This window comes from Salvia splendens, chromosome 12 (genome assembly GCF_004379255.2).
Source record: "Salvia splendens isolate huo1 chromosome 12, SspV2, whole genome shotgun sequence".
Lineage (NCBI taxonomy): Eukaryota > Viridiplantae > Streptophyta > Magnoliopsida > Lamiales > Lamiaceae > Salvia > Salvia splendens.
In genome coordinates, this window is record NC_056043.1 from 9,106,010 (window position 1) to 9,119,133 (window position 13,124).

Consider the following 13,124-nt stretch of genomic DNA (forward strand, 5'->3'; position numbering starts at 1 on the left):
TGAGTACCTCCACATCGGCGAGACGACTGCCTGCGATTGTCTGAAGTATTTTTGTGAGGGCGTTAGGGAGATATTCGGGGATAGGTATCTTCGGAAGCCTACCCCCGAAGATTGCCAGTCTCTGATGGATATGAACGAGAGTCAGCACGGATTTCCGGGAATGTTGGGCAGCATAGATTGTATGCATTGGGAGTGGAAGAACTGCCCCGCCGCCTGGAAATGGGTGTACACTACCGGTTTCAAGGGCAAGAATCTCACTATGATTCTTGAAGCGGTAGCTGACTACCGGCTGTGGATTTGGCATCCGTATTTTGGAGTAGCCGGGTCGAACAACGACATCAATGTCCTTCAGTCATCGCCCCTTTTGCAACGACCAGTGTATGGGTGTTGGTCCGGCTGTCAGTTTCGTCGCCAACGGCAACCAGCACAACATGTGCTATTATTTGGCGGATGGGATATACCCTATGTGGCCCGTCTTTGTGAAGTCAGATGCCCCACAGAAGAAAAAAATGGTCTATTTTGCGGGTCATCAGGAGGCAGCGCGCAAGGATGTGAATCGGGCATTTGGTGTGCTCTAGACTCGATGGGCGGCAGTGAAGGGTCCATCACGGCCGTGGTATATTGACAGCATCACTGATATCATGTACGCATATATTATCATGCACAACATGATTGTCAAAGATGAAGGTCCATCACTGACTGATTGGACCAATGATGATGTTGATGCTACTGGTCCAAGCCACGACGTGGCCACCGCCAATGTACGTATGGGGATACCCCATGAAGAGGCCGATCGAGTCCGTGCATTTGCCGACATGCGCCAACGACAAGCCCATATTCGACTCCAGAACGATATTATTGAAGAGATATGGACGCAGAGGGGTCGTCGTTGATATTTAGAATGTAATTTGTTTAGAATTTTTTTTTGTTGAAATGTACTTTTCAGATATTTTTTTATTTAATGAAATGTACTTTTTTATTTTTTTATTTAATTCCGTAAATTGTTTAATTTGGTGAATTTGTGAATTTTTATTATTGTGGGATGTCCGTCGGGATGTCCATCATTGTGCAGTGGGATGTTCTTATGACGTGGCAGTGCAGTGAGATGTCCTTATGACGTGGCAGTAGGCGTTTTTGGGAAGTCCGTCGGGACCTCCGTCCCACTGTGGATGCTCTTAATCGATAATAGGTTTAAGAAATGTGAATTAAAGTGAATGAGAAAAGTTAAAGGAATATGAATCTTATTTTTATACTATAATTTTATAATATAATATGAGTGTAATAAGTTAGTGAAAAGTAAAGTTCGGATACCAAAAAAGAAATACCAAAAAAGAAATAAAGCAAATACTATAAATATTATTTTATGGATAAACTGAATATATTATTTTTTGAAGCAAAAGGGTGAATTAATTTGAAATTTAATTATCATACATATAGATTTATCATTCAGGTGTATTTATATATATGCTTGATCAAAGCTTATTATAATAAATACAACAATACTTTAAAATAAATTAGTGTAATTCTTTTTTTTTATTATGAAGTGAATATACGTTGAATTGTAAATACTAACAAAGACAAATTAAATACTTCATCTCTCTCACAATAAATAGAACATTTCTAATTCAGCACAAGTTTTTATGCAGTTTTGTTTTATGAGCTGAGTAGAGAGTGAATAAAGTTGAAATTTCGATATTTTTATATTAGAAGATGTGTCGTTTTGAACGAGTCATTCAAAATGTGTTATACTAGAAAATGTGTTATACTCCCTCCGTCCAGCAATAGGAGTCTCGTTTTTTCATTTTGGGACGTCCGGGAATAGGAGTCCCGGTTCTACTTACCATATTTGGACAATTTAATTATCCTCCCTAGGGCTGGCAATTTTCGACACGACACGATAATCTGACACGAATCCGCACGAAATTATTGGGTTGGGGTCAAGTATTATTGGATCCGTGTCCTTATCGGGTTGACCCATTAAGAACCCGATAATTTCGGGTTGGGTTCGGGTCGGATGCGAGTCGGATACGGGTAACCCATTAAGAAATAATATTATTATTTTTATTATTATTTAAAAATATATATATTAATTTAATTTTTTAATTTCTTATAAATTAGGTTTAAATAGTATAAAACGAATTTTAATTGAGTAAATTAGGTTAAAATTAAGGTTTAATCGTGTAATATTAGGTTTTAATCGTGTAATATCGGGTTCGGGTTATTATCGTGTCGTGTCAACCCATATTATATCGTGCCGATAACGGGTTCGTGTCGATAACGGGTCGTGTTCGGATTTGAAGGTAGCAGGTCGGGTTCGTGTTCGGATTTACAGTTTCCTTAACAGGTCGGGTTCAGGTTAAGCCTTATTGGGTTGGGTCATTATCAGGTTGACCCGATAACGACCCAATCCGCACGATTTATCAGCCCTAATCCACCCCCTTCTCACTAATTTACACAATTGCCATAAGAAAAACACCCCCACCTAACTTTAATCTCACTCTCTTACTCTCTCGGTCTCATTCTCTCACCCTCATTCTCTCTCACTCTAGGTCTCACTCTCTCGCCCTCCTCTTCCTCCGCTGAAACCTTAATTTACCGCCGCCTCCTCTTCCTCCTCCCAATCGCCGCCTCCTCCTCTTCCCCACTCTACCCTAAATGGATCAAGTACCCTCTGAAACCCTAACCCCCATCTATGGGTTAGATTCGGACGGAAACCGTACTCAACTTCCACGTTGGCCTCGTCCGAATCCGACGCCGTAATGGACCTTTGACACGTCGGAGGAGTCGATCCTGAGTCCTATTGCAACCCACCTTTCTTCTATCCCTACATACTCCTATTGTACTTTTTTTAGTTCAAATTTCCCTTAAACTCTTTATAGAGGAAAATTTAAAATTTTCAGTTCACTCCTTATATTTGGAGCAGATTTCCACTCATTTTGCTAGTAATGGAAGGCATTTTGTTTAGGTTGAGTTTAAATTCAGTTTTTAATTTATGTCCATGAATATATTGACAGCTTGAAATTAAAAATTTCATTGTGTGTGGGATTCATTGAAACGGTATACAATGCAGAAAAATAAAATAAAATAAAATAAAATAAAATAAAATAAAATAAAATAAAATTGGCAGCTTCTTTTTCAATGCAAAATGAAGCAAAAAAGTTGAACACAATTGAGGTGGGTCCCAAATTATTTTATGATTTAATTGAGATAATAACGTAAGAGAATAAAATTAAGATAATAATGTTTATATTTCAAAGAAATGTGTTAATCATACTGCCTACGAGAAACTGAATTCTTTGAATAGTTGAAAGATTAAACTTTTCACAAGCGTTTGTGTTGTATTATCTTTACGGTAAAATTTGAATTTTTTACAGCCATTTTCGTTATAATATCTTTACGGCAATGAAAATATATCTGCACCTAATAAAATATAATACTAGTAGTGATAAATAAACATAATCTACATACATAATTAGATATTTTATGTGTTTCACATTTAAAATTGGGTCATAATTTGTAATTAATTTTAAATAAATTAGAATATTATATCTATCCTTCAATAATATATCAGGCAAATTATAAAATTTAAATTAAAGATCATAGATTTGAAAAAATATTTAATTTTCTACTGTAAATATATAGAATTATCTTTAAATTAAGTGCCAATCATTAAAAATCTTTCAAAATGGTTCCTTACTTTAAGAGCACCCACAATGGGGCGCCCGATGGCACGCCCGATGCGTGCCATCGTCCTCGGGCGCGCCCGATGGCTCTATTGTGGGTGCCCGCCCGATGGCACGCCCTACGCCCACGCCCTAAGCTTCGGGCGCGGAAGAAGCGCGGACGATGACCTATCATCCGCGCCATCGGGCACCATTGTGGACTCCGCGGACGATGACACGCGTTTTTTATTTTCTTTTTAAATGCTAAATTCAAAAAATTGTATAAATACCCCCTACCCCGGCTTCATTTGTAACATTTTATTTCACGATTCCACTCTCAAAACTCACATTTACTACGAAATGGATTCAAGTCCCAATAGTCCGATATTTAGTGGTGATGCGCGTTGGCCGGATACAGAACCCGACGAATATCGGCCGTTCGACGCCAACACGCAGTACGATCCCGAATTCAGTACGAATTTAGTACGGATTCGTATGGTTTGTTTGATTCAGGTGAAGAAGCAAGTCAACCTGTTCGCGTCGGAGTACGAGAAGTGCGCGAGGGAGCAGGGGAGCGGCGAGAGCTTGAGCGACGTGCGCGATAGAGCGTTGTTGTCATACCAGTCCCTGTACGGCGACTTCAAGCATTTGGGCATCTTGGCGCTCTTGAGGGACAAGCAGAAGTTCCAAGGCGGGATTCTGCACACCGGTGCTACAAAGAGGACGAAGACCACCGCCGCTGGTGGTTACACGAGTAGCGAAAGCGGAACTCATCCGGTGGACCTTAACCGGACGTACACGGAGGAGGAGAGTTCCGGCACACCGATATCCTCCCGGCGTCTCATATGCGTCAAGGCTGCGAAGAACAAGGGGAAGGCGACAGTGACATCATCCTCGACCGCCGCCACCCCATCGCCGCTCCTGGTCCCGACCCCGATCCCGAGCCCGACGACCGTCGCGTATGTGGGGTAGGCAAGAGCCTCGATGTCGCGGACGTTGTTGCAGACGCACAAGGCCCTCGAAAAGTGTACGGACTCCACCAAAGCCGAATACCTACAGGGGTTGATCGATGAGCTGCGCCGGGAGTTGGGAATTGCGTAGATTAGCCGACTTGAATCGTGTAACTTTTGTTAATCAATGCAGTCTTCGCCGGTTTTTAGCTACTCGTTGTGTTTTTTAATTAGTTTGCATTATATATTTGAAAACATTTAAATTAATTAACTAAATAATAGTAAAACATATAGGGCCCGCCTTAGGGCGCGCTTTAAGGCATCCCTTAGGACGTCCCACTGCAGGTGGGGGTAGGAGGATAAAAATGATGACATGACAGTGCATAGGGCGCGCCTTAGGGCGCCCCATTACTAATGCTCTAAAGCATTTCTGAAAAATAAAATACTGCTACTAAAATATGCTTTGTAAACAAAGGAAAAATGTTACGCTTCAAAAGCAAGAATGTGATCGTGTACTAACCAAAGATTTGCACATTTTATTAGTTAGAGGATATCTCCTTTACTTAATTCGATTGCTTCAAGATTTTGGTAACAAATTTAGAATCAATGATTTATTAAACCATTGATTTTATTAAAAAAAAAATCCGTAAATGACATTTTTTTATTATGTGAAAGGGACACACCAATGTTATGTGAAAGGGACACACTGGTGCTACAAAGAGGACGAAGACCACCGCTGCTGGTGGTTACACGAGCAGCGAAAGCGGAACTCGTCCGGTGGACCTTAACCGGACGTACACGGAGGAGGAGAGTTCCGGCACACCGATGTCCTCCCGGAACTCTCCTCCTCCCGGCGTCCCATATGCGTCAAGGCTGCGAATAACAAGGGGAAGGCGACGGTGACATCATCCTCGACCGCCGCCACCCCATCACCGCTCCCGATCCCGAGCCCGACGGCCGCCGCGTATGTGGGGTAGGCAAGAGCCTCGATGTCGTGGACGTTGTTGCAGACGCACAAGGCCCTCGAAAAGTGTACGGACCCCGCCAAAGCCGAATACCTCCAGGGGTTGATCGATGAGCTGCGCCGGGAGTTGGGAATTGCGTAGATTAGCCCACTTGAATCGTGTAACTTTTGTTAATCAATGCAGTTTTCGCCGATTTTTAGCTACTCGTTGTGTTTTTTTAATTAATTTGCATTATATATTTGAAAACATTTAAATTAATTAACTAAATCATAGTAAAACATATAGAGCGCGCTTTAGGGCGTCCCTTAGGGCGCCCCACTATAGGTGGGAGGATATGATGATAAAAATGATGACTTGGCAGTGCATAGGGCGCGCCTTAGGCGCCCCATTGCTAATGCTCTAAAGCATTTCCGGAAAATAAAATACTACTACTAAAATATGCTTTGTAAACAAAGGAAAAATGTTACGCTTCAAAAGCAAGAATGTGATCGTGTACTAACCAAAGATTTGCACATTTTATTAGTCAGAGGATATCTCCTTTACTTAATTCCATTGCTTCAAGATTTTGTTAACAAATTTAGAATCAATGATTTACTTAGTAAAGGATATCTCCTTTACTTAATTCCATTGCTTCAAGATCGTGTACGAACGAGGAGTCGGGACCTCCTGGGCCGTTTCGGGGAGGTCTGTCGAACCACCGCTGCTGCCGCTATAATCTCCGGTATAGTTCAGTTTCTGCCTCTTCGGCCAGCCAGCGTCGACGCCTGCCCGGAATTTCTCCGACTCGTTGAGCACAACGTAGCAGTTCCAGTAGGTGAACTCATAGTACTTCTTCTGCGGATCGGGGTAGGCTCTCTCCGCAATCCTCCTGCAGTCTTCCTCTGTTTGGCCACTGGTCTGCATGCGGAGGGCGTTGGCGTACAAACTCGAAAATCGAGAGACGCCAGACCTGATTCGGTCCCAGCACTTCCGGACCTCCTCCGCGGTGCACGGTCTCCCTTCAGGGCAAAATGCCCTGTAGGCTGCGGCTATCTTGGCCCACAAGTTGACGATCCTCTGGTTGTTCGAAACGAGAGGATCGTCGCAGACACTCACCCACGCCTTGGCAACCGCAACGTTCTCCGCGTCCGTCCACTTCCTCCGGCCCCGGATTTCGGCCTCCGGCTGCGACGACTCGCCGACCTTCTTGGCCATGCCCTTCTTCTTACCCCGCCCTACTCCCTGGCTTTGAATGAGAGTTTCCGGAACCTCGTTCATATCAAAACCCAAGTCCGCTAAGGAGAAGGTCTCCGTATACTGTGCATCCGTTGGGGTCGATGTGTGTGAAGAACCGGTGGAAAAATCAAAAGTCGGCCGATAGGCGTTGTCCCCCTCGTGCGTCCCCTGCGCCGGGGGAAACATCTGCTGCGCCGGTGGCTGCATCCCGGGTGCCCACCCCGGCATCATCTGCATAGGGGGCTGCATGCCGGGTGCCCACCCCGGCATCATCTGCTGCCACGGGTACATGTTGTAGTACCCGGTCATCGGAGGCCAACCACCTCCCCCAGGAGCCGGGGAAGTATGGGACCCTACCCCGGGAGTCGGGGGCGTCTAAGACCCTACACCGGGAGGCGGGGGAGTCTGAGACCATCCCCCGGGAGTCACTGGAGTACCTTCGTAGTTGTTCTCCATTGCTCGTTATTGATCTTGAACAGAAAGTAAGGTAGAGAGAGTACTCGTTAAAACAAGTGGTGCGAATGAAAATGACGTTCAAAGCGCGTATATATAGTGTTTTCAAAAGAAAAAAAAATAAAAAATAAAATCTGACGCCGGTTTGACGCCGATCCGGGACCCACAATGGCGCCGTGAGGATCGGCGTCCGAACCGGCGTCATCGCGCGAATCGGCATGGCCACGCCGATTTCGCCGACGCCGGTTCCAATGGTTCGGCGTCAGAACCGGCGTCGCGATTTTGACGCCGGCATTGGAGATGCTCTAACAAATTTAGAATCAATGATTTATTAAATCATTGATTTTAAAAAAAAATCATTGATTTTAATGATTTATTAAATCATTGATTTTATAAAAAAAAATCCGTAAATGACATTTTTTTATTATGTGAAAGGGACACACCAATGTTATACTTATTGGCGTGTTTAATTAAAAAGATGCCAATAATGTTGGCGTGTCATGTTTTATTTTACTTTCAAATGAAATATGCCATTAATATTGACGTGTTTTCTCTTTGCATAAACTACAAAATAAATCCCATTTAGAGACCTTAATTCAAATATAACTACAAATTCAAATTTTGGCCTACTAATAATGTGAGTCCTATTATACACAAATACCATTTCATTTTTTCACATTCCTCTATTTTAGAAAATAGATGTAGTACTTTTTTTGCACACTGTTCATAAAATTTAATATAATCCATAATTATCTACATTAACTAGCACAAAAATAATAAAATAAGATTATTTTTATTTGAGAAAACACACTACATATATAAACAATATAAATATAAAGCTGCTAGTTGTATAAAAACATGTCAGTTAAATAGATCAAATTTTATATATTATATACTACATTAAATGAAATTAATAATCATGAAAGTACTCTATTGTGTAGGACTGAAAAATTAAAATGCATATTAAGAAATACACGCGCACAATATATAACCATACATTTTCCATTACGTGTAGTCTATGTGTGTGTGATTAAGATATCTCAACATTAATTTTGTAAGCTGAAATTAAACTTAGGCCCCTCGACTTAATAGACTTGTGTTTAATTTTGAACTAGTTGAGTCTGTCTTATTAATGATTTAAGATTGTGCCATGACATGCTCGAAATTTAAATTATTTAGCTTATGCAATAGTGATTAACCACAAAACTGGATTCTATAATAATTTGTGTTTTAATGCACATAATTATATCATGAGGACTAAGAGCCAATTTTTTCCCCTTCCCTCTAGTAAAAATAAAATTTTTAGAAAGATACTATAAATATAATTTGAAATTAGTAAAGTAAGATCAAGAAAAATAGTTTGGGATTATTTTTTGGGGACGATGTACTCCACAATTCAATAGCAAAACTTAAACATAAAAAATTAGAAGCATTGGTAGAATCAAGAAGTGAAATTGTCATTTTGTTTTTCTTGATTTTCAATTACAATGGACCACTTTGCCAGCTATTTACTGTAATTATTTTAAGTTATCTAAAGAGTTATCCATTAGAGCATTGAGCTAGACTGACAAAAAACCAAAGTGAAACACATAAAAAATTAAACCAAGTTTTTATTGATTTGCTCTTATATTTCCACTGTACTGCATTTCCAGTGTATATAAGAAGCTTTTGATGCATTTCAAACACACCCTTTATCACATTTTTTGCCTTTCTCCGTAGACTAGGGTTCTTCCCCCACTTTTTTTTTATTTATTTTATTTTTCTGGTTTTATTCAAACTAAATTTGGATGAATTGGTTCTTGAAATATAACCAGTTGTTTGTCCCTTGCTATTCTTTGCGTCACATCTTTATGTGGGCTCTTGCTGTTTACTCCTAACAGGTGAGTTTGTGATCTGAAATTTATTCTATTTCCTGAATCCAATTTTTTTTTTTGTATTGGGTCCTCACAAGATCAAATCTTGAGATCACCCTTTTTGATCTTATCTTGGTAGGCATACAGTTGAACCTTATTTCTTGCTCTATGTTTGGAGAGACAGAGATTTATCATGCATGTTAACAGATTGTTCAGTTTCAAGCATAATTTCACTCTCAGAGGGGTCTTTATTGGTATGTTCTTGGATACTGGTTTTGAGAAAATAAGGTTTGAGGTTGATGGGGTAGTGCTCTAGATAGAGATAGAGAGTGTGTGTGTGTGTGTGCTGTCTGTTTCAAGAAAAATTTCACTCTCGAAAGGGTCTTTTTTTTTATGTCATTGGGTGGTTTTTTAGGAATTAAGGTTTGAGGTTGTTGGGGTAGTGCTCTAGAGAGAGGAGACAGAAATGGTGTCTAGATCATACTCGAATTTGTTAGAGCTAGCTTCTGGGGAAGCTCCATCACCATCTTTTAGCCGTATGAGTCGGCGTATCCCTCGTATCATGACAGTAGCTGGGATAATGTCCGATATTGACGATGATGGTTCAGACAGTGTATTGTCAGACCCATCATCGTCGTCTTCTCAAAAGGAGAGGATAATTATTGTGGCCAATCAGTTGCCTATAAAGGTGCACAAGAAAACGGATAGTAGTAAAGGTTGGACTTTTAGCTGGGATGATAATTCACTTTATCTCCAACTAAAAGATTGTTTAGGAGATGAAGACACTGAGTTCATTTATGTGGGGTGCCTTAAGGAGGAAATTCATCCCAATGACCAAGATGAGGTGTCTCAGATACTCCTCGAGACGTTCAAGTGCATCCCCACCTTTTTGCCACCTGATTTGTATAGCAGGTACTACCATGGATTCTGCAAACAGCAGCTATGGCCTTTGTTCCACTATATGTTGCCCCTGTCGCCCGATCTAGGTGGTAGGTTTAACCGCTCGTTGTGGCAGGCTTATGTATCGGTGAACAAGATTTTTGCTGATAGGATCATGGAAGTGATTAATCCAGAAGACGACTTTGTTTGGGTTCATGATTACCATCTGATGGTACTGCCTACTTTCTTGAGGAAGAGGTTTAATCGGGTGAAGCTTGGCTTTTTCCTGCATAGTCCGTTTCCATCTTCGGAGATTTATAAGACGTTACCAATAAGAGAGGAGATTCTGCGAGGTCTGCTTAATTCTGATTTGATTGGTTTTCACACATTTGATTATGCCAGGCATTTCCTCTCCTGCTGTAGTCGAATGTTGGGGATCTCGTATGAGTCGAAGAGGGGTTATATAGGCCTCGATTATTATGGCCGCACTGTTAGTATCAAGATTCTTCCTGTTGGCATTCATATGGGTCAGCTTCAATCGGTTTTGAGCCTTCCAGAGACAGAGGCGAAGGTAGCAGAGCTCGTTAAGCAATTTTCAGGGCAGGGACGGACACTGTTACTGGGTGTTGATGATTTGGATATTTTCAAGGGCATCAGCTTAAAGTTATTAGCAATGGAGCAGCTCCTACTGCAGCACCCCGAGAAGAAAGGAAAGGTCGTTTTAGTTCAGATAGCGCTTCCTGCTCGGGGCAAGGGAAAAGATGTCAAAGAAGTGCAGGATGAGATATATGCAACAGTGAAGCGGATAAATGAGACATTTGGGGAACCTGGATATGATCCAGTCATCCTGATTGATCAGCCGCCTAAATTTTATGAAAGAGTTGCTTATTACGTTGCTGCTGAATGTTGTTTGGTTACTGCAGTTAGGGACGGAATGAATCTTATACCGTATGAGTATGTTATCAGTCGGCAAGGAAATGAGAGATTGGATAAGATATTGGGACCCGAAGCATCCACTCCCAAAAAGAGCATGTTGGTTGTATCCGAGTTTATTGGATGTTCGCCGTCTCTAAGTGGAGCGATTCGAGTCAACCCATGGAATATTGATGTGGTAGCAGAGGCGATGGAATCAGCCATTGTAATGGAGGAACCAGAAAAACATCTGAGGCATGAAAAACACTACAAGTATGTGAGCACACACGACGTCTCGTATTGGGGTAAAAGCTTCTTGCAGGATCTGGAAAGGACTTGTAAGGATCATGTGCGACGCAGATGTTGGGGTATTGGATTTGGGTTGAGCTTTAGGGTCGTTGCACTCGATCCTAATTTCAGGAAACTGGCCATGGAGCACATAGTTTCAGCTTACAAGAGGACTAAAACTAGAGCGATACTTCTCGATTATGATGGAACTCTAATGCCCCAAGATTCAATCGACAAGAAACCAAGCTCAAAAACACTTGATATCTTAAATAGTTTGTGCAGAGACAAGAACAATGTGGTGTTTATCGTGAGTTCTAGACCGCGAGACAAGCTGGATGCGTGGTTTTCATCATGTGATCAACTGGGAATTGCAGCTGAGCATGGTTATTTTATGAGGTAGATGAGTTTACTTTATTTAGTGGTTTGTATTATACATGGAAATGTTTATGGGAACTAAATCACTTAAACTCGTATTTCCAGGATGAAGCGGGATGAGGAATGGGAAACCAGTATTCCAGCAGTAGAATGCAACTGGAAGCAAATAGCAGAGCCAGTAATGCAGCTTTATACCGAGACGACTGATGGATCAGTGATTGAACCTAAGGAAATATCAATGGCTTGGTGTTATGAGGATGCTGATCCCGATTTTGGATCTTGCCAAGCGAAAGAACTTCTTGATCATTTAGAGAGTGTGCTCGCTAACGAACCTGTCACAGTCAAGAGCGATTCAAACTGTGTAGAAGTTAAGCCGCAGGTATTCTATCTTTTCTTTCAGAGCCAGTTGAACATTCTCCTTAACAACAGTTAAGGCACTTTTAGGCTATTATAGTATACGATATATTTGCCAACATGTCACACCGAAGTCTGCTTCATTTGCCTTCTTTAATTAATATTTGGAATCAATTATCTTTGATATCAATATTTATGTTCCTTGTTTCAGAGGGTGGTATGAAATTCTGCTAACCATTGCTGAATATATCTTTGCTGGAGGAGAAATACATTTTCTGCTGTGACTAATTTCTGTGTTGAAATGATTTTTATTACTTTATGTGAATTGTTACATAACCTTTTCATCATTTAGTAGTAATTACAAGTATTAAAAATATGACCTTTTGATATCTGTTCCAGACATTGCCTCTAAAGTCTAAATACTGCTAATTGTTTAGCTATTTTTCCCAATTTAGTGATTTAGGAGACATATCAGAACCCGGTTGTCGTAACGAGTTTGATGAATGCAGGGAGTGAGCAAAGGTCTTGTAGCGAAACGGCTGCTATCCTCGATGCAGGAGAGGGGAATGTTGCCCGATTTTGTGCTGTGCATCGGAGACGACCGGTCCGACGAAGATATGTTTGAGGTCATTAGCAGCTCCACCACCGGTCCGTCCATAGCTCCGAATGCAGAAGTGTTTGCATGTACAGTGGGGAGGAAGCCGAGCAAGGCCAAGTACTATCTGGACGATACGGCTGAGATCGTGAGGCTGATGAAGGGACTGGCTTCTGTTTCGGAGCTTATGATACCTGTCTTGTAAGCATATTCATTTGTCTGTCTCTCTTCTCCCTTTGGTTTGGAATTGTAAATTAGAGACTCAAAAAAAAGCTGCAATATTGTTGTCTTACTTGCTTGGTGAAGTTTGGGTGAGCTGTATATATAAGCCTTCGATATTTTTTATCCCTCTCCCTCTCCCTCTCCCTCTCCCTCTCCCTCTCTCTCTCTCTATATATCCATTGTTTGAGGAAAAGCAAGATTGCAACAGAACCTCATAGTTTGATTTCTCATAATTTGTCGATTCAATCATATGTTTTTTTTAAATAAGAAAATCCCTAAGATATGTTATTACTTTGAAAAATCTGCATTTTTCTGAAAAAGCTTGATTTATTTGATCATGTTTTACAAATTCTAATGCCGGAATAATGTGTTTTTCAATCAGAATTTGTATCATTGAAGTA

The 13,124-nt window shown here is 41.1% G+C and overlaps 1 protein-coding gene across 2 annotated transcripts; it reads left to right on the forward strand.

Moving 5' to 3' along the window:
- Positions 1–8,826: 8,826 nt before the first annotated feature.
- On the forward strand, positions 8,827–12,846 carry LOC121758766 (alpha,alpha-trehalose-phosphate synthase [UDP-forming] 6-like). Of its 2 annotated transcripts, none has more exons than XM_042154158.1 (4): positions 8,827–9,125; positions 9,238–11,573; positions 11,658–11,931; positions 12,416–12,846. In XM_042154158.1, the coding sequence occupies exons 2-4, from the start codon at positions 9,565–9,567 to the stop codon at positions 12,704–12,706; spliced, it is 2,574 nt and encodes an 857-aa protein (XP_042010092.1). In that variant the 5' UTR covers positions 8,827–9,125; positions 9,238–9,564; the 3' UTR covers positions 12,707–12,846. The 2 variants fall into 2 exon arrangements, with proteins under 2 accessions (XP_042010092.1, XP_042010093.1); XM_042154159.1 differs by lacking the exon at positions 8,827–9,125 and having other exon boundaries at positions 9,869–10,010; positions 10,114–11,573.
- Positions 12,847–13,124: the final 278 nt, after the last annotated feature.

What these genes read in the sequence shown, in the direction of transcription:
- LOC121758766 (XM_042154158.1), top strand. Translation starts at nt 9,565, where the DNA reads ATGGTGTCTAGATCATACTCGAATTTGTTAGAGCTAGCTTCTGGGGAA. An exon ending in GAGCATGGTTATTTTATGAG is followed by an intron (nt 11,574 to 11,657) that starts GTAGATGAGTTT and finishes TCGTATTTCCAG; the next exon opens with GATGAAGCGGGATGAGGAAT. An exon ending in GTGTAGAAGTTAAGCCGCAG is followed by an intron (nt 11,932 to 12,415) that starts GTATTCTATCTT and finishes TGATGAATGCAG; the next exon opens with GGAGTGAGCAAAGGTCTTGT.